General features: G+C 36.8%; 1 protein-coding gene and 1 long non-coding RNA gene across 2 annotated transcripts; both read left to right on the top strand.

Annotated features, from left to right (window-relative positions):
• The first annotated feature begins 12,734 nt into the window (after window positions 1-12,734).
• On the top strand, window positions 12,735-16,568 carry LOC145136144 (disease resistance protein RPV1-like). The gene is made up of 4 exons (XM_079070334.1): window positions 12,735-13,213; window positions 13,459-14,566; window positions 14,661-15,011; window positions 15,118-16,568. The coding sequence occupies exons 1-4, from the start codon at window positions 12,735-12,737 to the stop codon at window positions 16,351-16,353; spliced, it is 3,174 nt and encodes a 1,057-aa protein (XP_078926460.1). The 3' UTR covers window positions 16,354-16,568.
• A 170-nt stretch (window positions 16,569-16,738) lies between these two features.
• LOC145136145 (uncharacterized) lies at window positions 16,739-18,045 on the top strand. The gene is made up of 3 exons (XR_013720256.1): window positions 16,739-17,367; window positions 17,469-17,548; window positions 17,727-18,045. It is a non-coding gene; the product is annotated as an uncharacterized LOC145136145 (long non-coding RNA).
• The last annotated feature ends 6,617 nt before the right edge of the window (window positions 18,046-24,662 follow it).

Below are 24,662 nucleotides of genomic sequence, written 5' to 3' on the forward strand. Positions count from 1 at the left end.
AATGCAATCTTGATGAGTATTCTAACCTCATGCATGGATCAAGACCTTTGGAAAGGTCTTAATGGGTTGTTGGGAGCATATGGAGCATGCAAAGGCATAAAGTTGCCAACTTTATGTCTTAAGACGTCTTAATGGACTTAGATATGAAGTTTGATGTTGAAATCCCGAGTATTAAGCACTTAATGGAAAAGTAGCTTAACAGAGGAGTACGCTGGGCGTACATGCAGGTACGCGCAACGTACACCACCTTCAGTCTGTACGCTTAACGTACATAGGAGTACGCCCCGCGTACTCATCAGTTTTGGGCTTGTAGTGTTTTGGGTATCGGATTGGGCCAAGCAGTGGACTCTGGTCTTTGGGCTTCAGTGGGCCATCAGGAGTCAGATGTTTTGGGCCAGGAATATGTTTGGGCTTAGGGTAAGGCCCATTATAGGGATTGGGCCCAATTGAGCAAATTGGGCCATTATTAGACCACCAGTGGGCTTGGAAAGCCTACTTAGTGTTGGGTTTTGTTTTGGGTTTTGGGCCTTAATATTGGATCATTCTGGGCCAGGGGTAAAATGGTCATTTTACCCCCATGCATGGATTAAGGATTATGGTATGGGATCCAATTGCTAATTGGGTATATTGATCGGTATTGATGGTTCAGGAAGTGGACAGGGTAGCAGCTAAGGATTTCTTTAGGAAGCTTCTGCATTCGAGGTGAGTCTCCTCATCATACCAATGGGTCTAAGGCACCAAGGCCGGCCCATTTTATGATAGTTGGTATACTTGTTATGTAGAGGTGTATGGCATTGTTATGCATTGATATGTGGTAGAGACAGCTTTTACAGTTAGTGGTAGAGATAGCCTTCAGGGCTAGTGGTAGAGATAGCCTTCAGGGCTAATGGTAGAGATAGCCTTATGGCTAAGGGTAGAGATAGCCTTTGTGGCCATGGTAGAGATAGCTTTATAGCTAATTGATATATATTATGTGGTAGAGGTAGCTTGTATAGCTAATTGATATGCATTATGTGGTAAAGGTAGCTTTATAGCTAGTTGTTATGTGTCATGCGGTAGAGGTAGCTTTTATAGCTAACATGTTATGTGGATTGTGTGTGGGGTATGCTCTGGGAAACTCACTAAGCTTCGTGCTTACAGGTTTGTTTATGGTTTCAGGTACTTCAGATCCCAAGGGCAAGGGTAAGGCGTGATGGCGCGGCGTGCACACTCTCACATACGTTTTATGGGACACTCTGATGTTTGCAATAAAAGTTGTATTTGACTTATGTTTTGAAAACAATTATAACTGGGTTTCTTAATGTATGCGAATATGTTTGCTTATTCTAAAATGAAAATTTTGCTTTGAAAATTGGGTCGTTACATGAAGTTTTCTTTCTATTTTCTTTTTTTACTTTTTAGCTTCTTGGCTTTTGAACTCTCATCGGGTGAATCAATTTTGTACATTGAAGCATAATACGGAATCCAACTTATTTGTATTAAAATAGCATTAACTGATCAGCACGTTTGCACAATGGGAACGTCATGCAGGTAGAAGATGAAGAAGAAAAAGACTGTACAGGGAGGATGAAACGTACCTGATCAGAGTATGGCGCGAACTTGAGCAAGAGGAGGCAAGATGATTGTGTATGGGACGTGCGGCTACGTGATATTTTATAAATAGGGTTGAGGGTATAATGGTCGAGTTTTTTTTTATATATAGGGTAATATAAGAATGGTCTTTTAAAAATAGGGCTTTTTGAAATTCTCTTTCAAAAATAGGGCATTTATTTTTAGCCCCACAAAAAAATACGTCTCTTTTACAAAATTTTCAATTTTAACCCTTGGAAATTAAAGATTTAGTCCTTCAACTTATACCATATTTTTATTCATACCTTTAACTTTTATATATTTACTTTTTACTTTTATTCTATGAAATATATAATTAGTTTTCAATTCTGACACTTATAAACTATATATTTAGTCATTCCTTATATATATCGTTTGTTTTTCTTTCTTATACTTGATTACTATATGAATTACATATTTTATCGTTTGTTTTTCTTTCTTATCCCTAATTACTATATGAATTACATATTTTAATTTTTGGAAACTAAAAAGAATTAATATATTATTTTATAAATCATATAATAGTATTTTATACAAAATTTAAATAATATCTTATTAAATCAAGTTTGATTTTTCATTTCAAAAGAAAAAATGATGTCTCTGTAAAAGCAAAAGCAAAAGTTATATTTACTATACACCTCAATAATCAGAGAAATGACCATACAAATTGTCACATCATATTTCAAAATTTTCACCATTTTTTACACTATAAGTTCAGTTTTTTATTATGTAGATTCATTTCATAATTCCTTCAAAATCTTTCACCAATATGTTCTCATTGTAAGTTCCTCCATCTTTCATTTGTCTTTGCATCTTCAACAATCAAAATTCCTTCATCGATTAATTATAAGGTATGTATGTTTTATTTAAAAATCTTTGCATATATTTATTTTAAATATTATTTATGAAATATTAATTTATCTATTGTATTTTAAAATTGTTTATGCAGTGACATTTTCCTATATGTTATCATTATGAGTCTAGATCGTCTGTTTTTGATCAATTTATATTGGGTGGTCAGATTGAATATGAAAATGGATTCATAAAGGGTGATGAATCGACTCTGACCACTTCAAATATTGTTAGACATAAAATGGGCTATGAAGAATTTAAAGATTTGATTTATGCACATGTTGAATTTGATAAGATAACATATAAGTTGAATATGTCACTATGTTACCAATTTGGTGGCATATATAATACTTCACGAGTCATAAATGATTCAAGTTTAGACGTGATGTATTATCTGGCTGAGAATAACCAAAATTATTGTGGGCAAGTTATTGTTGAAATTGAAAAAATATCTCATGAACAAACAATGTTGCCTACAAATACTGGTTTTGTAGATCTTCTTCGCAATTTTGATGTATCACAACCGATACAGTCACAAGTGACTAACTCCTCAAATCTATCATTTCCTTTGCCCAATGATGATAGATTTGAGGCAGATGATGACTTTGGGTTTAATGAACCCAACTCACAGGATAGTGAAGATAGTGTAAGTGGATCATTAAGGAATGTTGGTGATGATTCAGATGATGTGTGTGAAACTCCGGTTGTGAACTTTATGAATGATATTGGAGATGATGACATTGAAAATTGTCAAGATACCATTCATATAGATGTTTGGAAAGAATCGGAAAACAAAATAAGGTTAGGAATGCAATTTGAAAGTAGAGCAGAAGTAAAGAAGGCATTAACACTTTGGTCGATCTCTCAAAACAGAGAGTACAAAGTGTATGAAAGTAAAAGTAACTTATGGGTAGCAAAGTGTAGGACTTTAGGAAGTGAAGGAGAAAGTTCTAGTTTTTCTTCATATACACCACGTTGTGCATGGTATGTTCGTGCCGTTAAGAAGAAAAATCATCATATGTGGAAGATTACATGTTGGGTTGGTGTACACAATTGTTTTGGTTCATGTACAAGTAATAATAATAGAAATTTGAATTCTGAAACTATTGCCTCGTAATGCACTCAATTGAAAAAGATGTTTCTTATCCGGTGAAACAGACACAAGAAGATATTAAAAATGTTTTGCATGTTGATGTTACATATGGAAAGGCATGGCGTGGTAGACGAAGAGTCATTGAGAAAATTTATGGAACTTGGGAGAGTAACTTTGCTCAGTTGCCCAAGTACATTACAGCTTTACAGGCTTCCAATCCTACTACAATTGTTAAGTGGTTTCATAATACAAATGACTCATCAAATGTAGCAACATTCAAATATGTTTTTTAGGCTTTTGGACCTGCTATTCATGCATTTCATCTATGTCAACCTACTATTTCTGTTGATGGTTGTCATTTGAAGGGTTCATACAAAGGAAAAATGCTTATTGCTGTTACCAAAGATGCCAACAATTATATATTACCAGTCGCTTTTGCAATTGTTGATGAAGAGACTTCACACAGTTGGTGTTGGTTTTTCTATCAGTTTACACATTATGTTGCTCAAGATAGAGAATTGTGTGTTATTTCGGACATGCATCAAGGAATAATTCATGCAATGAAAAATCTAGAGGAGTGGAAAGAGCCATTCGCATACCATCACTTTTGTCTTCGACACATTAGAAGTAATCTCATGAAAAGGTACAATAATGTGAGACTTAAAACATTTTGTTGGACTATGGGAAGCACCACACAAAAAAGAAAGTTTATGAAGTGTATAAGAGAAATAAAAGCAATCAATCTTGAAGCATGGGAATATTTAAAAGAAATTCCGAAAAGTCAGTGGTGCCTTTTATATGATGAAAATCGTCGATGGGGTTTATTAACGACAAATATCTCTGAGAGTATGAATAATGCATTGCGAGGAGCAAGACAGTTACCAATTAGGGTTTGTATTGATCTTACATTCAATAGAACTGTGCAACTATTTCGAAAGCATAGTTCTGCTGCAATGAACTGTAATACACCTCTACCATCACGTATGTGGCGCCTCTTCACTAAATGTGAGACCCATGCACAAAGTCATATGATATCCGAGTTTCACTACAATGAAGGGGTCCATAGAACTGTCACTAAGCTTCAGATAAATGGAAAGGCAGGGAATACACATAGTGTTCATTATTTTCAACATCAGTGCACATGTGGTAAGTGACAAATGGAAAGATTTCCATGTTCTCATGCTCTTGCGGTTTGTCGATATAGAGGGGATAACCCTATTTCCTTTGTCAATACAATTTACACTACTTCGGCGTATAAACAACAATACAATGCTGCGTTTCCATCACTTTCTCATGTTGATTATTGGTTAGAGTCTGATTGGATGATCGAAGCAGATTACTCAAAACTTTCTGTTAGCCGAGGTCGAAGGCGTTCAAACCGTATTCATAACGAGATGGACGTTCGTCATCCTGATGAAACTCGTAGATGTGGACTATGCCATCAACCTGGTCATAACCGAAGAAATTGCTCAAGTTCTCAACCAAGATTTAACGCAATGTCAACTATGTTTTGTTTACTCAGTCTTGTGCTTTCCTTGTCAATTTGTCTATTATTTCTTTTGTAATTTTATGTTCGTTTTATCTTGTAATTTCATGTTTAGTTGAACTCGTCTTGTTGTATCATTATAATATATTCGATATTAATATCAGTTTGAAGGTATTGATGAAATCATTGTAATGATATAACTTGTTAAAAATAATATTTAGTATTTAATTAAATAATCTTTAGTGAATAAAATTATATAGTTGATATAATAAAAGTAAATTAAAATATTAAAAAGTAAAAAGTATAAACAAAAAAAATACAATTTAAGTTCAAGGATCAAAATTATTATTTAAAAGGGTAAGAACTGTAAAAGAATGTGTTCCTTTAAGTATACAAAAAGTTACATGTATTAAAAAAAATATGGTATAAGTTGAAAGACTAAAACTATAATTTTATAGGGTTAAATTTGAAAAATATTAATATTAAAAAAAAATATGGTATAAGCTGAAAGACTAAAATTATAATTTTAGAGGGTTAAATTTGAAAAATATTAATATTAACGTATACCTTATGGTGGGGCCAACAAAAATTTACCCATTTTTGAAAGACAATTTGAAAATGGCCTATTTTTAAAAAAAGATTTCTAAAATACCTTATTTCAGAAGATAAGGCGGGATTCCCGTTTCCGCCCAATTTGGGAGGAAAATCAATCTCCAAAATCTGTTCCTTTCCTTCACTTTTCTTCGATCAATTAAACTCGGTAACACGGGTTTCCTTCGATTTCCCTCACCTTCCATCGATTTCTCTCCGTTTCTCTCCTTAATGCCTTGTTCCCGAGTTCTACTTAAGGAGAGAAATGGGAGGATACGGAAGTGTTGTAAAATACGACGGATCCAAATTGACTTAAATAATATTAGCTCAATGCGGAATGTGATCAAAAATTATCAAAGCGTAATAATCACAACATAATACGAATAAAATAAATAGAATAGAGACACAGGAATTTACGTGGAAACCCAAGTCGGGAAAAACCACGGGCGGAGGAAGCCGAGAAACAATTCACTATAATTTGCAGTGTTTACAGGGATTATGAAAGAGATTACAAAATAGAGTGGGAGAGCTAAAATACACGGTGGTGTATCAGTATATATATGTAATGATTTTTTATATATACTTGGATAATTTTTGGTTGTTATGAAACTTCTCTGGCTCAGGCTATTTATAGCCAAAAAGAATACTAATTGCAAAATAAAATGCCGTCCAAATTGTAGGCGTCCAATTGTAGGCGCCTATTAATTATATCTGCGCCTTCAAATTATTCAATTTCACATATACTATTCATAGTCAAATTTTGAACGCGCCTAACAAAAGAGTTCACCGTCCATTCTTTCATTCACATATATATTACTATTCATAGTCAAACTATGAATAGTAAATGATAAGTTACTGAAATAACCCCTGAACTATTTGCCACTTGCTAATTTTGGAGGCAACTTTTCCACAATCTCCACCTTGACATCAAAATTAAGCAAGTCATGTTTTACGATTAGTCAAAACCTATAGCTCATCAAACTCTAAAACTTCCATAAGAACCTGCAAATTTTATATAGAGAAAAAATTGTTTCCGAAAAATAAATAATACTTCCTCCACCTACAAGCCTTCAGGCTCAACTGCGATCAGAAACACCCACCATGTCCAAACATAATTTGAACTTGGCTATAGGAAGACTTTTAGTGAACATATCAGCGGGATTATAATCTGTATGAATCTTGTCCACCACACAATCACCTTTTTCAATGATATCCCGCACAAAATGATAACGAATATCAATATGCTTTGTTCGGTCATGAAACATTTGATCTTTACTCAAGAAGATAGCACTCTGGTTGTCACAGAAAACTGTGGTCACCTTTATTCTATCATCGAGTTCTCCAAATAACCCCTTCAACCAGATATCTTCCTTAACCGCTTCTGTAATCGCCATGTACTCTGCCTCGGTAGAAGACAGGGCAACTGTAGACTGTAACTGGGCTTTCCAACTAACAGCACAACCATTTAGAGTAAACACATACCCTGTAATTGATCTTCGTTTATCCAAATCTTTGCCATAATCTGAATCAACATATCCGAACACCCCAGTGTTAGATTTACCAAAACGTAAACACATAGAAGACGTACCGCGTAAATAACGAAAAATCCACTGTACTGCTTTCCAGTGTTCTTTCCCCGGGTTCGCCATGTATCTACTAACCATGCTAACAGCATAAGCCAAATCAGGGCGCGTGCAGATCATAGCATACATCAAAGATCCAACAGCACTAGAGTATGGAACACGTGCCATGTAAGCCATATCAGTCTCATTAGTAGGACTCAAAGCGGATGATAGCTTGAAATGAGTTGCAAAAGGTGTGTTGACAGACTTTGCTTCGTGCATACTGAAGCGTCTTAGGACTTTCTCAATATAACTTTTTTGAGAAAGATGTAAGATCCTAGACTTCCTGTCACGAATAATTTCCATACCTAAAATCTTTTTGGCAGCTCCTACGTCCTTCATTTCAAATTCAGCTTTCAACTGGTCTTTTAACTTCTGAATCTCCTTCATATCTTTTGCTGCAATCAACATGTCATCCACGTACAAGAGTAAGTAGATCTTTGAACCATTGTCACCTTTCTTGAAATAAACACAGCTATCATAGGTGCACCTGCTGAATTTGTGACTGGTCATGAAAGAATCGAACCTCTTGTACCATTGTCTAGGAGACTGCTTGAGGCCATAAAGAGATTTGTTCAATTTGCATACGTAGTTCTCCTTTCCAGGAACTGCAAAACCTTCAGGTTGTTGCATAAAAATCTCTTCCTCAAGCTCACCATTTAGGAAAGCTGTAGTGACATCAAGTTGTTCTAACTCAAAATCATTAGAAGCAACCAACCCCAACAATACACGAATGGAAGTATGTTTGACAACTGGGGAATAAATGTCAGTGTAATCAATACCAGGAATCTGACTGTAGCCTTTAGCTACTAACCGAGCTTTGTATCTTGGTTTATCATTTGGGTTGACAGGTTCCTTGATCTTGTAGACCCATTTGCATTTAACTGGTCTCTTCCCTTTCGGAATAGGAACTAAATTCCAAGTACTGTTTCGCTGCAAAGATTCCATCTCATTTTGCATAGCGAGCATCCAATCATTTGAGTTTTCAGATTCGATAGCCTCGTCATAATTCGTAGGCTCCGTTGCGGACTCAATATTATCAGCAACAATAAAAGCATAAGCAACCAAATTAGATTCAGCATACCTCTTCGGAGGAATAATCTGTCTTCTCGGTCTATCTCTTGCAATGCTTGGAGTAGTAGCTTGTGGTTGTGAAGGTGTTGAATCTTCACCAACAACATGCTCATCCGACGAAGAAGAATCTTGATGCTGATTTGTACTCTGATTAGTGGTAGGTGAAGTAGGAAGCTCCACCTCCATTTGAGCATTCTCTTTATTTGCTTCGGATGATACATCTGATGCATCTGTTCTTTTAGAAGAGTCAGCAACTGGTTGAATTATAGCAGACTCATCAAAAGTAACATCTCTTGAGATGATAATTTTCTTCAAATCAAAGCTCCATAACTTGTAACCCTTTACACCTTGATTGTACCCAAGAAAAACGCATTTGATTGCTCTTGGTTCTAGCTTCCCATTGTCAACTCGTGCATACGCTGGACATCCGAATGGTTTTAAATCTGAATAATTGGCAGGTTTACCGGACCATAACTCAAACAGAGTTTTCTTCTCGATTGCTCGTGACGGTGATCGGTTGATAACATAGCAAGCAGTCGAAGCAGCCTCCGCCCAAAAAGACTTTGGCAATTTGGAATTAGAAAGCATACACCGGACCTTCTCCATAATGGTGCGATTCATCCTTTCAGCTACACCATTTTGTTGAGGTGAATGGACTACAGTGCGATGTCGAGTAATGCCTTCCTTTTGACAATAGACATTAAACTCTTCTGAGCAAAACTCAAGTCCATTATCCGTACGAAGATACTTTAACACCAGACCTGATTGCTTTTCAACCTGAACTTTCCAATTTCTGAAGGTAGAGAAAACGTCTCCTTTATGTTTTAAGAAGAAAGACCACACCTTCCTGGAGAAATCATCAATAATAGTGAGCATATAAATAGCTCCACCTTTTGAAGCAACTCGAGCCGGTCCCCACAAATCCGAGTGAACATAATCAAGTGGTCCTTTCGTTGTATGGATACCACTTGCAAACCTTACTCGTTTTGCCTTGCCATATACACAGTCTTCACAGAAATCCAAATCAACAATCTTTTGTTGACCAAGTAAACCTCTTCGAATCAATTCTAACATGCCTTGAAAACTCATATGGCCGAGTCGAAGGTGCCAAAGACGGGACTGATCTGGATCAGAAAGAGACTTTGAAACAACAGCAGCATCACTCGAAATTGTTTGCCCGTCAAGAAAGTAAAGATCTGAGGTTTTTCGTTCTGCTCTCAGTTTGTCGGAACCGTCTTTGAATACCCTGAGAACTCCACCTTTACCAGCAAACTCGTATCCCTTTTTGTCACAGGAACTGAGAGATAACAAGTTTCTTCTGAGGTCAGGAACATATCTAACATCCCCCATGGTTCGAATAACTCCGTCAAACATACGGATCCTGACTGAACCATGTCCAAGAACTGGACATGTAGTATTGTTACCCATCAACACATAGCCCTGGTTAACCTTTTCAAATGTGTAAAACCAACTTTTGTTGTGACACATATGAAAAGTACAACCCGAGTCGAGTATCCAATCACCAGTGGAATCCAGTTTATCTGAATAAACTATCAAAAGTTCTCCAATACCTTCGACCTCAGCTAGATCGGCTTCACCCGAAGTGCTAGCTTGTTTACCATTTGCTGCCGTCTTCTCTTTTTCTTTGTTCTTCAACTTGAAGCATTCTTCAAGCACATGTCCCTTCTTGTGACAATAGTTGCAAAACTTTCGTTTGCCTTTTGACTTGGATCTGGTTCTGTTGGAAGATTGAGAAGTTCTACTTCTCTCTGTTGTTCTTCCTCTGGCATTCAAACCTTCGGCTTTAGTATCACTTGAACCACCACCAGTAATATGCTTCATCTTCTCTTTTGAATCCAAAGCTGTATAGACTTCATCTAAAACTAGAGTGTCACGGCTATAGATAATAGTATCACGAAAATGGCTATAGGATTCTGGCAACGACGATAGTAAGAATAGAGCCAAGTCTTCATCTTCATACTGAACATCCATATTCTCTAAGTTATTTACTAACTCTTTAAATATGGATATATGTTCAGTTAAAGAGCCTCCTTCAATCATCTTGAGATTGAACAACCGTTGCTTCAAATGCAACTTGTTTGGTAAGCTCTTGGTCATCAACAGTTGTTCCAACTTTAGCCATAAAGAAGCCGCTGACGTTTCTTTTAGAACATCTTGCAAAACATCGTTTGACAAGTGCAAACGAATTTGGGATAAAGCCTTCAGATCTTTCATCTCCTTTTCTTCTTCGGTCCATGTATCGGGCATCTTATTGAAACCCAAGAGCGCCTTGTGTAAATCCATCTGAATGAGAATGTCTCTCATCTTTACTTGCCACAACGGAAATCGGGTGTTACGATCCAGTAGTGGAATATCGTATTTTACCGAAGACATGATTAATTACTTGATAAAATGATCCCAACGAGCTAATATCACAACCCGGATGCTCTGATACCAATTGTTGTAAAATACGACGGATCCAAATTGACTTAAATAATATTAGCTCAATGCGGAATGGGATCAAAAATTATCAAAGCGTAATAATCACAACATAATACGAATAAAATAAATAGAATAGAGACACAGAAATTTACGTGGAAACCCAAGTCGGGAAAAACCACGGGCGGAGGAAGCCGAGAAACCATTCACTATAATTTGCAGTGTTTACAGGGATTATGAAAGAGATTACAAAATAGAGTGGGAGAGCTAAAATACACGGTGGTGTATCAGTATATACATGTAATGCTTTTTTATATATACTTGGATAATTTTTGGTTGTTATGAAACTTCTCTGGCTCAGGCTATTTATAGCCAAAGAGAATACTAATTGCAAAATAAAATGCCGTCCAAATTGTAGGCGTCCAATTGTAGGCGCCTATTAATTATATCTGCGCCTTCAAATTATTCAATTTCACATATACTATTCATAGTCAAATTTTGAATGCGCCTAACAAAAGAGTTCACTGTCCATTCTTTCATTCACATATATATTACTATTCATAGTCAAACTATGAATAGTAAATGATAAGTTACTGAAATAACCCCTGAACTATTTGCTACTTGCTAATTTTGGAGGCAACTTTTCCACAGGAAGTGAGGAGTGTCGAAGGAAAATCGTGTTCCTGAGTTTCATTAATGGAAGGAAAGTGAGGGGATGGGAAGGATTTTAGAGTCATATTTTCCTTCCAAATTTTCCTCCTAAATTGGGCGGATTTGGGAAGAAAATGAAGAGAAGGAAAATTCTAAATTTTATTTTCTTTTTCATCCTAACTCGGGAACACAAAACATAAAATTTTGCTTTCCTTTCCTTTGCTTTCCTTTCGTTTCCTTCCAACTCAGCGACACGGAATAATGAATATTTTCTTCACCTCCCTTTTTTTTCCCTTTCTTTCTATTAAAATCTTCCTTCCTTTATGAATTTACAAAAAAACTCGGGAAGGCGTAAGTGGAACTCGGGAACAAGGTGCAAAGGTAAGAACTCTGATACGCAGGTCTGCTTTAGCTTCTTCAGTGTCGAGTTTCTCGTCTCCGACCATCCAATCACGGTGATGATAGTTTTCATCCGTCTGGTTTTCAATCGATCATCACAAAGCTTCACTGGTCGTTCGATTTCGTCTTCATCGCACATAGAAGAAACAGAGCGGTAACCCCTGTGAATTGTGATGGCCACCAGGGGGACAGGAGAATAGGTGTCAGGTGAGGCTATCGAAGAGGCAATGATGGCCAGTGATCTTGAACCCACGTCTCCTTTGTTCTTACCTGAACCTCTCATTTTTGGTCAATCCAACTGGACCCTCTTTAGTGGGAATCTCATTCGCAACATCGGTGATGGCCAAAGTGGAGGTATGAGGAAGCTACTTTATTTTAGGAGATGGTTGTGGAGGGAGGCGATAACGGAGTGCCGACGGTGGCCACGTCGTGGAAAGTTAAAAGGTGGGCGAAACTCTGACTGCTTTGTTCTTTTTACCATTTTCTGTACTCAATTGTATTTAACAGGTGACATGGCATGCGGTTTTTTATATTTAAAAAGCCTGGCAGGTGTGAGCTACGAATGAATTAAAAATGAGAAAATATTTGATGCATGCTTACCGTTTCAACAACAGGTTGCATATTCTCATGTAAAATATGTTGTTGCACAATTTTCATTGGTTTTCTTTTCTTTTAACCAAATAATCGTATCCTCTTCTACCAATCAAGTGGCTTTTGTCTCCACCTACTTCCATAGACTTTCTTTACAAACTGATAACGTTGAGATTTTGATTTAGCCATTGCTAGAACCATATCTTCTTAACTTACACCCTTGATCGAGGTTATTTAGTTCATCTCATCCGAGTTTCTTTGCAATTGTTTCATATAGATTTTTCCCAACATAGATATTATCGTATAGGATCCTTCAAGCATACCTTCAATGGCATCCTCTTCAACTTCATCTGTTCCTAAGAGATTTAAGTATGATGTGTTTTTGAGTTTTAGTGGGGAAGACACCCGTAAGAACTTCATTGATCATCTTTATCATGCTCTTCAACAGAACAACATTTACACTTACAAGGACGACGAGAGAATCAAGAAAGGGAAACGGATCAGCGATGAGCTCATGGGATCCATTGAAGCCTCAAAATACTTCATCATTGTTTTCTCCAAGAACTACGCCTCTTCGTCTTGGTGCTTAGATGAGCTTGTGAAAATAATGGATTGTCACAAGACAACCAAGCATACTGCTTACCCTGTCTTCTATGATGTGGAACCCTCTGAAGTCCGCAAACAGAGTGGGGAAGTTGGAGAAGCCTTTGCCAGACACGAAAAGGAAGAGGCTGCTGGGAAATGGAGAGAGGCTCTCAAAGGAGCAGCTGATCTGGCAGGGTGGGAGTTGAAAAACACTGCCGATGGGTAATTCCTTCATCATATCTCTACAATATTCTTTCTAATCTACGTTTACCTTGGATGTCCAAGGCTTGGACATGATGCTGGATTGTCGAATCTTAACTCAGTCCCTGAGTCGTGTCGAATGATTAAACATGAAATATGGTTATATTACGAGGTTATTACCTCATATGCGTTTGTATGTTTTAGATCTTAAAATAATTGTTTAGGTGGGATATGAGTAAACCAATTGAATATTCTCTAATATACAGGCATGAAGCCAAATTCATCCGACAAATCATTGAAAAGCTTTCATTAGAGTTACGGTCCATTAAGGTCTGCATTGGTAAAAACTTAGTAGGCATGGAGACCCGGATCAATGATATTATATCATCTTCAGGAATGGCTTCTGATGGTGTTTCCATGATCGGGATCATAGGGATAGGAGGTGGTGGGAAGACAACTTTGGCCAAAACTATTTTTAATAAAATATCCTTTCAGTTTGAAGGCAAAAGTTTTATTGAGAATGTCAGGGAAGTTTCGAATGCTTCTTTGTCCGGTATGGAGTTGTTGCAAAATAAAGTCCTTTCAAATGTTTTAAATGATAAAGGCATCCACGTAGGCAGTGAATGTGAGGGGAAAAACATGATGTCATGGATGATGCGTGGTAGAAAGGTTCTTCTTGTTCTAGATGATGTGGATCATATAGACCAACTTGAGGCGTTAGCTGGTGACCCTAATTGGTTTAAGCCGGGAAGTATGATTATTATTACAACAAGAGATTTGCAAGTGCTCGTAGCACATGGAGTGAAGTTGATTCATAATGTCAATCTGTTATCAGATAAGGAAGCAATTTTGCTCTTTAGTAGGTATGCATTTGGGAAAGAGATTCCAATTCAAGGGTATGAGGAGCTATCAAGACAAGTTGTATGTTATGCTGCCGGTCTTCCCTTGACAATCAAAGTTTTGGGCTCGTCTCTGTGTGGTAAAAGTAAGCTTGAATGGGTAGATGCCCTAGCCAGACTAAAAACAATTCCTTTAGAGGAAACCCAGAAAAAATTGGAAATAAGCTATATTGGTCTAGACGACGATTACAAAGAAATATTCCTAGATGTTGCAACCATAATGAAAGGTTGGCAGAAAGAGACAGCCATAATAGCACTTGAAAGCCGTGGATTTCATGCTAGAATTGGGTTAAGGGTTCTTGAGCAAACATCTCTCATAACTATTAATGATAATTTTGATGAACGTGTGGGCATGCATGACCATTTAGAAGAAATGGCCAAGAATATTGTTCGTCGTTCGCACCCCGATATGCCTAACAAGCACAGCCGATTGTGGAATTACAAAGAAATTGAAAATATATTGGTGAATGACTTGGTAAGGATCACGTTTTATATTTAAGTTGGAGAACACTAACACATTTTAACTTTGTTAAGACATAAGTTTCATGGTGGCTTCTTTTGAATTACAGGGTACTGAAGCAACAAAAGGCATTCACTTCTTTCCATTGAGATTCAATGCGAAAGTTTTTATGAATGGTCTTAGAAAGATGAAGGAACTGTGGTTTCTTGATGTGGTAGATCTTCACTTGAATTTGGAGAATGATAAACTCGTGCCAAACTTTTTAAATGCTTTAGGATTTCTGTGTTGTAATTGGAAATTTAATAAAGTCAGTCTATACTTTCCAAATTCTTTACGATATTTGCAATGGTACGATTACCCTTTTAGGTCTTTACCCGAAACATTTGAAGCAAATAATCTTGTCGCGCTTCATATGGCTAACAGTGGTATTGTACAACTTTGGGAAGGGGGAGAAAGAAAGGTAGAATTGTGGTTGATTAATTGTTTTGGCATAATTCATTATAATGCTATATATCCACTGATTTGTTATTATAACAATAATCATCTCGTTATTTTGCTGATGTTAGGTTTTTAACAAGCTCAAATTCCTTTTCCTCAGTGGTCCAAAGTTGAGGTCCCTTGACCTTGGGCTGACTCCAAATCTCGAGACGTTGAGGCTTGAACGATGTGGTGGTTTGCTAGAACTTTACATGCCCGAGGAATGTCTAAAACTCAGATCTCTTGAACTTTTTGATGTAAAGTTGCGGACCCTTGACCTTGGGCTGACTCCAAATCTTGAGAACTTGTTACTTGTAAGTGGTGATATGGTAGAACTTCACATGCCTGATAGATGTCTAAATCTAAGATCCCTCAATGTTGATCATTCAAATTTGAGGACCCTTGATGTTGGGCTGACTCCAAATCTCGAGTATTTAGTTCTTAGAAGTTGTTATGATCTGGAAGAACTTCACATGGCCAATGAATGTTTAAAGCTCAGGTCCCTCTATCTTAGAGGTTTAAAGTGGAGGACCCTTGACCTTGGGCCGAGTCCAAATCTTGAGAGGTTAGATCTTCATAAATGCACCAGTCTAGAAGAATTTCACATTTACGAATGTCCAATACTCACATGCATCGACATCAGCAATTTAAAGTTGAGGACCCTAGATCTCAAGCGGGTTCCCAATCTCAGTAAGTTGTCTCTTTCTGAATGCAAAGTTTTGGTAAACCTTCACTTGCCCCATAGATGTCTAAATCTCAGGACCATTAAATTCACTAATTCATGGTTGAGGATCTTTCATCTTGGGCAGACTCCCAATCTCGAGGAGTTGGATCTTGTGAAATGTGATTATTTGGAGGAAATTCAAGTGGTTGATGAATGTAATAAGATTGTATCCCTTGGGCTTGACCATTTAAAGTTGTGGACCCTTGACCTTGGGCTAACCCCAAATCTCAAGAAGTTACATCTTAAAGAATGTTATTACTTGGCACAACTTCATGCTCCCATGGGTTGTTTAAAAAATATTGTGTACTTCAACTTAAATGGTTGTTTGGGGTTTAGATCTTTATTTTTTAACAGAAGGGATGATACTTCTGGTAGAGTGCATGAATCACTTGAGGATGGTCCTTTAGCTGAGTTACATTTCACCCTAGAAAGATGCCCACTTCACCCTGACAATAATTTGCCAGACTTTGAGTTTACATGTTTTCATAAAGAAGATATACCCTCACTGACTAGAGGTATTGAGAAGCTTATTTCTGAGGGTCAGTGTGCTTGCACAAAATTTGAGACGTTTTCGAGAAGCATTTGTGGGCTACAACGTTAAAGAAAGCTTAAACTCAAAGGCAGTATTCCAAAGGTACCCAAGAGGCAAGAGGAGCTAAGTTTGTTGTATTCGAGTTGAAACCTTCCATGACTTGGCAATTCTAAAAGATGACATTTGTTTTTCATGCCTAATGCCTTGCACAAAGTCAAAAAATTCAGCAGTACACGTGGATATTGTGCGAAATGTTGATCACTCTTAAAAGTTATATTCCCTTTTGTTTGTTTGTTTTTTTTTCTGCATTTGAAGTTGTATGCATTACCATCTTGTCATTTCTTCCCCAACATCAACTCTTGTGATACCAATTGATAGACCCTGATACATTATTAAATAAGAACTGATAATGTAACTATGAACTGATAAGATAGATTATGTTTTTCCCATTCATTCGAGAGGAATGGACTCTCCAAGAACAAAGTTCATTCTACAAAATAATTCTTAGCTACTTTCTCTAAAAACAAAGACTAGCTTAAATACTCTGTAAGGTGGGGACCAACATATTAGACAAGCCAAAAGTGTTGTTCCCACTAGCAGTGTTCTTCCCACTACTATCGCCTTATAACAGAATTAGGGCTCACTCTATACAATCAATACTAGATGACAAAATTATATATACATATTAATATTGAGTAGGCTTATAAACAGTAACCTAGAGCCAGCCGGTTACTGATCATCGGTCGGCTGATGACTTCACTTTTCAGCCGGCCAATTTTGATCCCTCCACCGCCATTGCCTCCGATCAGATTTGCTGTTTCCCACCGCTTCTTTGTTCTAGATCCTTCCACCGGCGTTCCCAATGCTTCTTTTTTGTTTTCTATTCCACCTTAGAGTCGATTATTCATCTTCAACAGTTGCCCTTTTTTCCAACGATGAAAAATGCTAAAAACACCGACAGAATGACGATTTCCCTCCCAATCATCGACGCCTTTGACTTTGCTCACCCCACTTCAATCGCGATTTCCCTCGCAATCACAGACGTCTTTGCTCACCCCCGCCACTTCAATCGCCGAATTCCAGGTCTGTGTCGCTTTATCGGATTATCTTAGGCTCACTGATTGAACTCTATGATTTTGAAGGTTTCAAAGATTTTGCCCTATTTTTATCTGTTTCGTTTGCAGGTTTCAAAGATTTTGAAGGGGGTTGAATATCATCGTCCAAAACAGATTATCAGCCGACTCTAATACCAATTGTTTTGGAGGTGGGTGTTAATCCTTCTTCTCTATCTTCTATTCCACACTTCTCTATCGATTTATCAAAGGTCGATCATCAATTTTCGACTTTCTTTATCCGGTCTGTAATTTCTTTTCTGTTTTTGAGTGATTGAGTTTTGGAAGGAGCTTTTTTAGTGGAATTCTGACATATTGCATCGTGGCTAGGTTTACGGGTTGGGTGGGACATGGTTATGGGCATGAGGACTGCCAATGGTCTTTATATGTTGGGAAGGCTGGAACTGGATGCATAGTGATTTTGAACATCTTAAACCTCAGATTGTTAATCAGGTTCACAATGTTGCCTTTAAATATACCCAACACACTTGGAATTTTAACTGTTCTGTGGTGTTTTTTTTTTAATTTTTTTTTTTTGGTTATAATGGTCAAACTTTCAGATTTGTTACCTGTGTAAGACAAGACTGTTAAGTTAGCATACAGGTATAAAAATCCATTTCTGAAGTGTGGATCTTTAACCCGTTTAAAATAGTCCTTTTCTTCTTCATGATTTATTTAGTATTTAATTGAAAAGAGAGATGAAAAAAGAACTATGCATACAGTTTTTACTATTAAAATTGTTATGTTATGTTACTATAGTCTTTCATTCATAAATTTTGGTATAATGCCAATTGTGCATCTCTGGTTCATGCATATTCATCTCATTGTGATTGGTTGCTCAGTCCTAGATGTTCGTATTGCTTGATTAAGTGTATGATTTCTTCCCTTTTTGATTATTCTATAACATTTTATGATAAAAATTTAGGTGTTACATCCCAAAAATACCAACTTGAATTTTCATTTTAAACCATCAAATCTGTACAACTATTTGTTCCAAAATCAATCGGAGTAAAATGTATTTTTTGAACATGTAACATCCCAAAATCATGACAAAATTTTTCATTTTTAAAACCATTCCAAAATCCAGGATGATGTGCACAAGCACGCCTTCCCCTTGTCTCTGTCCTCTAATGTACTTGAAACCATAAAATCAAATTATATGCCAAAACTTAGTGAGTTCCTCCAAAGTACCCCATACAAAAACATATAACAACATGCATACTGGGCCCACAGTCGTCGGGCTGGATTACTCTTGCGTCCATAGTCATTGGGTTGGACTATCCCCTGAGCCCACAACATAAGTCTGGATTGTCCTCCCGACACTCAGCTTATGTATGGTTTGCTCCCAAGCCCACATCATAAGTCTAGAATTCCCTCTCAGCCCTCAACTTATATATGGATTGCTCCCTGGTCTGTTGGCTCCCGCACAATGCAGTATTACCTCAACCCAACCACACTATGTCGACATATGCAACAGATAAACATATAGTCAGCAAACAGATAATCATATAACCAACAACAGACAAATAGAGATCACTACAATATAGCAACATCCAACATATCAGGATATATCATACAACCTAGTAGGCCAACCTTGGTGCCTTTGACCCACGAATACAGTGAGGAAAACTCACCTCAATGTCGAAAAGACAGCTGAATTGAATGTTGGTCGAAATACCGACTCTACAGGTCACCTATACAACAAGCAGGGACCAAGCCTCAATCTACTACTCAAATCACTCTAATTGACCTAAAGTCAAACTTGGTCAACGGTCAACGGTCATTAGTCAAAATCCCCACTCAAAAGTCATCTCGCCAATCGTTACGTCATGACCATCTATTGGTCACGTCGTGACCTAATAAGACAAAGTAATCATTTTAATTTATTCTCACGTCGTGGGACACAAATCCTCACGTCGTGAGAATCGTTCTAAACAGCTTGATGCATTAAGCTCTTAATCATTTTAAACAAGAAACCAAAACTTCTAGAATGTCTTATTTACTTCAGAACATCATAAAGATTGTGGCTTTTTGGACGTGCATATCCAATGCATGTCCCAAACACAAGTTAGGGCACAAAAGGAAAAAATGGCATTAGAAGCTCATGCAATAGTCTCAAAACCCAAGCGTACTTCTTATCCAACACTTATTCATCAAAGGGGCACTGGAGATCCATAAAGTTGGTAAATTTATGGATTCCAAACACGATATCGTCTTATACCTAAAAGATAATGCATAAAAACCTAGATCTAAGCTTATTAACTCATAAAGCATTGAACTTGGAAACTCACAAGGGACCAGAAGGTGTAAAGATGAATGATAGTGACGGTTGAATGCAGAGATGGTGTGCTAGATGCTCTTCCTCTTCTTCTTATTCGTTAAAATCACCATAAAAGAGCTCAATATCAACTATGGGGTGCTAGGGTTTCAAGGGCGAGTATTAGGAGGTGATGGAGGTTGAGGGTGGGCTAACCCTAGCCCTCACTTCCTTTCAATACGAAATAAATCCAGAAAAATTAGGGTTTGCCTTGCAGCCAGGTCTCACGTCGTGACCCATAATGGCTCACGTCGTGAGAATCAAAGATATGTGCGATCCTTAAAATTGGGGCCACGTCGTGACACTTTAGTGCTCACGTCATGACCAGGGTTTAAACATTAAAAATTAATAAGAATTTCCAAAATGGTGCTTACTGGAACTAGGTGTTAAAATTCTCCTCCACTTCAATCAGACTTCGTCCTCGAAGTTCGGTGCTGCGAATAAATCAGGGTAACGCTCACTGTTAGATGTCATTTCATGCATCTTTTAGGATACTTTTCATTATCATTTAGGATCATGTTTTGTACATTTGCATGTCATTTGTTTAAATAATGTTCGGCTCATGTATTTCGTTAAAATTCCCGTACTGCTCATGTTTTATTGTCAATTTCAGATAGTTCGAGTGGAGCAGTGCTTTGGGAGTAGTTGGATGCGCGTTTGGAGCTTAAATGGAGCTTGGAACTTATGAAGGATTATGAGGAATGCTTGCAAGATGCTTTGGTCAAGACACATTCAATTGAATTGATCACACGGAGATAGAATATGCAATCTAAAGTTAAAGGATGTTGCTGGCAGCTTTGAACCCCTGTCAGTATTTTGACCATATCTCATGAACCGTAACTCCGATTGATGCGATTCAAAATGATCTGAAAAGTAGACGGAATTTCGGACGTCTTAGGCACAACATGCGATCAAAAATATGGTCCATGCGATCGCATGTTTTGGTCGCAACTTGTCTTCGAGGTTTTTTTGTGCCAAAAATTCATCCGGGAGTGAAAACTCAATACATGCGATCGCAGGTTGTGTACATGCGATCGCAGGTTTGCCAAAAAGTGCCAACATAGAATCCTACTTCATTAAAAAGGCCCGTGACGCGTTTTCGGTAATACATGCGATCGCAGGTTGTCTACATGCGATCGCAGGTTGTCTACATGCGATCACATGCACGTCGATTTTTGCTGGTGGGCGTATAAATAGACCCTGATAGCATTCCAGTAACCGAAGTTGGCGATTCTAGAGGTTCCAGACGACAAAAATACAATTTTGGAGGCGTTTCTTCTCCGATTTCAACGATTTCTGAAGATCTGAAGACTGTAGATCATCTCCTTCAATTAGATTAGTAAGATTAGTTGTTTGATGTCTCCTTTCATTTGTTTTTATCATATTTTAGCCATGTTTGGCTAAACCCTAGTTTTCAGTTCTGCAAAGATGAGTACTTTTCATGTGATTGATCATTAGATTTGGTTTTTGATTTGTGTTTCTATCTAGATTCTTCAGTTTTGTTCTTAATGAATGTTTGATTTTAATTCTTGTTAGTCTGATCACCTAGCTAGGGTTTTATCATTCCAGTTAATCAATTAATAGAATCCGTAATTGTTCTAATAAATTGGTAAAAGTAACAAGTATCAGATTGGTTCCATTTTGGGATTTAACTCTGATATAAACTGTAAAAATAATATATTTACGCTTCCGAGCTTGTGAGAAGTATTGAGTATTGTTGGGAATTTTACAAAGAACTTAATGCAATTTTTCTGATTTAATTAAGAGCTTGTTTAATTGAACAGTAAAAAGTTAGGGTTAATTGAAGAGCTTGTTTTGATTAACTAATTTAGGTAAAAGAGAAATTACTAGAGCTTGTTAGTTTTTCTCAGTACCAGCTTAGATAGAACACATCTCAAATAATCAGATCTGGATCAATTGCATGATTAGGAAAGTCACAGGAGAACTGGAATTATTTTTATTATCGATTTTCGTTTCATTTAATATCACTGCATTTTTAGATTTTAGTTTAATAAAAACCCCCCTTTTATAATTTCTGTTTTGACTAGATGTTCCTGATGCAAAAAGGCATTGACCATTAGGTTGTGTCCCTGAGGATTCGACACTGCTTCCCTGTGCTATATTTTTAGTGCATTCCAAGCAGTGATAAATTTATTTGTTTAATACGTGCGCGACAGCGTGTTAACAAATTGGCGCCGTTGCCGGGGACACGGTACTGCTAATTGTTTTGTGCCAAAATCTTTACTACAGGTAATCTAGTCTTCATGCATGGTCGAGCCAACGACCTTAAAAAAGGGCGGCTTTCCGGGAGGCAACCCGATGAATAGTTTTTCGTTTTTATGCTTTCAATAAAGAGATGGTCGCAGTTCCAAGGAAGCTTGGGGAAATTAGAGGATCTTCAGAGTTGCTGAAATCCAGATTTTTCGTCAACATTCATCGTCAAAATCAGATTTCTGCAAACTTATCAGGTACATTCTTTCCTGGTTGCACATTTTTGCTTTTATATTCTTTATTGAGCTGTTCATTCCTCTCTGAGCATTGAGGACAATGCATCATTTTAAGCTTGGGGAGGGGGTTAGTGTAAAATTTGCATTTTTTGTTAAAAAATTTAATTTTTTTAGTTTTTCGTTTAAAATTTTACATTTTTTTTCTTTTTGTGTTTTCTTTTCTGCATTGCATTTGCATATAAAAGAAATCAAAAATCCAAAAAAATATTATATTTTCCTTTTTATTTTCTGCATTCAAAAAAACAAAGAAAACCCAAAAATATTTTATTTCTAGTTATTTTTATTTTTATTTTTATTTTCTGCATATAAAAATTTTAAAAAAATCAAAAAATGAAAAAAAATTGAAATATACATGTGATTAGGACTCTTTTTACATTTGATAGCTCTGTTAAGATGAAGTGTGATAGTTACCGAAAATAACGGTCTCATTACAATCAATTTTAAGAATTATCTTTTCAAGTGTTTTAAATGTTTTCAATATGAACCAACATATGAGTCGGATAATTTTTACAATGGAAGTGTGGGATGGAAAAGAACAGTGTTTTAGAAATAATTTCCTTTAATACCTTAAAAAGAACCTAGATTGGATAACCCTTATCATTCCTTGAAGTACTAAACCCTATAGTTTCTACGTCTTTTGAGGTTGGGAGGGAACTCTTGTTATACCCACAATTTATTATCATTTTTGAAGTATTGAATATATGGTGGGACTCAAAGTAAAATCCGCGCCTAGTCAATATATATATGTTAGAAATAGTATATCAAGCAACTTGAAGAAATCTGCAAGTCAAAGTCAAATCCAAGTCAAGTTCAAGTCGAAATCAAGAAGCAAACAAGTTAAATCTGAAGAGTTGATCAAGACGAAGAAGATGTGTGGTATAATGAGATTAATCCCTCGATAGTGGAATCATAGGGGTAAGCTTGGATTTTCTGTCCATAATGGAGCTTACCGCGTTTACTGGACGAGTTCGGAAAAAAAGGAGGGGTTGGTCAAGCTAAGTTTTTATAAACGAATTTTCATGAAATTATTTTAAAAAAATACACTGTTTTCACAAATTTAATTCGGCGTAAAAATTATTTGCTCAAACTTGGTTTAATTTATTAAATATGAAATCTGAATCGTTAATATAAAGTATTGAGACTGTTGTCTAGGTAGTGATTTCATTGGAGCTTCCTCGTTGTGAAATCTGATCATGTGAACAACAAAAAAAAGAGTGAAGTGTTTTGATAAAGTTTAAATTTTTAGTTTCCTTAATTTTTTTTTAGTTTTTATTCTAAGTTCCTTTTTAGGTTATCTACATCTTTCCATTTGTTTATAATGTTTTATCTTTTTCTTACTTGAGAGCAAGTAAGGTTTAAGCTTGGGGAGATTTGTTAGATGTCATTTTATGCATCTTTTAGGATACTTTTCATTATCATTTAGGATCATGTTTTGTACATTTCCATGTCATTTGTTTAAATAATGGTCAACTCATGTATTTCGTTAGAATTCTCGTACTGCTCATGTTTTCTTGTCAATTTCAGATAGTTCGAGTGGAGCAGTGCTTTGGGAGTAGTTGGATGCGCGTTTGGAGCTTAAATGGAGCTTGGAACTTATGAAGGATTATGAGGAATGCTTGCAAGATGCTTTGGTCAAGACACGTTCAATTGAATTGATCACACGAAGATAGAATATGCAATCTAAAGTTAAAGGATGTTGCTGGCAGCTTTGACCCCCTGTCAGTATTTTGACCATATCTCATGAACCGTAACTCCGATTGATGCGATTCAAAATGATCTGAAAAGTAGACGAAATTTTGGACATCTTAGGCACAACATGCGATCGCAACTATGGTCCATGCGATTGCATGTGGCCTTTATGCGATCGCAGGTTTGGTCGCAACTTGTCTTCGAGGTTTTTTTGTGCCAAAAATTCATCCGGGAGTGAAAACTCAATACATGAGATCGCAGGTTGTGTACATGCGATCGCAGGTTTGCTAAAAAGTGCCAACATAGAATCCTACTTCATTAAAAAGGCCCGTGACGCGTTTTCAGTAATACATGCGATCGCAGGTTGTCTACATGCGATCGCATGCACGTCGATTTTTGCTGCTGGACGTATAAATAGACCCTGATAGCATTCCAGTAACCAAAGTTGGTGATTCCAGAGGTTCCAGACAACGATTTCTGAAGATCTGAAGACTGTGGATCATCTCCTTAATTAGATTAGTAAGATTAGTTGTTTGATGTCTCTTTTCATTTGTTTTTATCATATTTTATCCATGTTTGGCTAAACCCTAGTTTTCAGTTCTGCAAAGATGAGTACTTTTCATGTGATTGATCATTAGATCTGGTTTTTGATTTGTGTTTCTATCTAGATTCTTCAGTTTTGTTCTTAATGAATGTTTGATTTTAATTCTTGTTAGTCTGATCACCTAGCTAGGGTTTTATCATTCCAGTTAA

Source organism: Lactuca virosa, chromosome 9, assembly GCF_052849685.1.
Source record: "Lactuca virosa cultivar CGN04683 chromosome 9, Lactuca_virosa_CGN04683_v6, whole genome shotgun sequence".
NCBI lineage: Eukaryota > Viridiplantae > Streptophyta > Magnoliopsida > Asterales > Asteraceae > Lactuca > Lactuca virosa.

What these genes read in the sequence shown, in the direction of transcription:
- LOC145136144 (XM_079070334.1), top strand. Translation starts at nt 12,735, where the DNA reads ATGGCATCCTCTTCAACTTCATCTGTTCCTAAGAGATTTAAGTATGAT. An exon ending in TTGAAAAACACTGCCGATGG is followed by an intron (nt 13,214 to 13,458) that starts GTAATTCCTTCA and finishes TCTAATATACAG; the next exon opens with GCATGAAGCCAAATTCATCC. An exon ending in ATATATTGGTGAATGACTTG is followed by an intron (nt 14,567 to 14,660) that starts GTAAGGATCACG and finishes TTTGAATTACAG; the next exon opens with GGTACTGAAGCAACAAAAGG.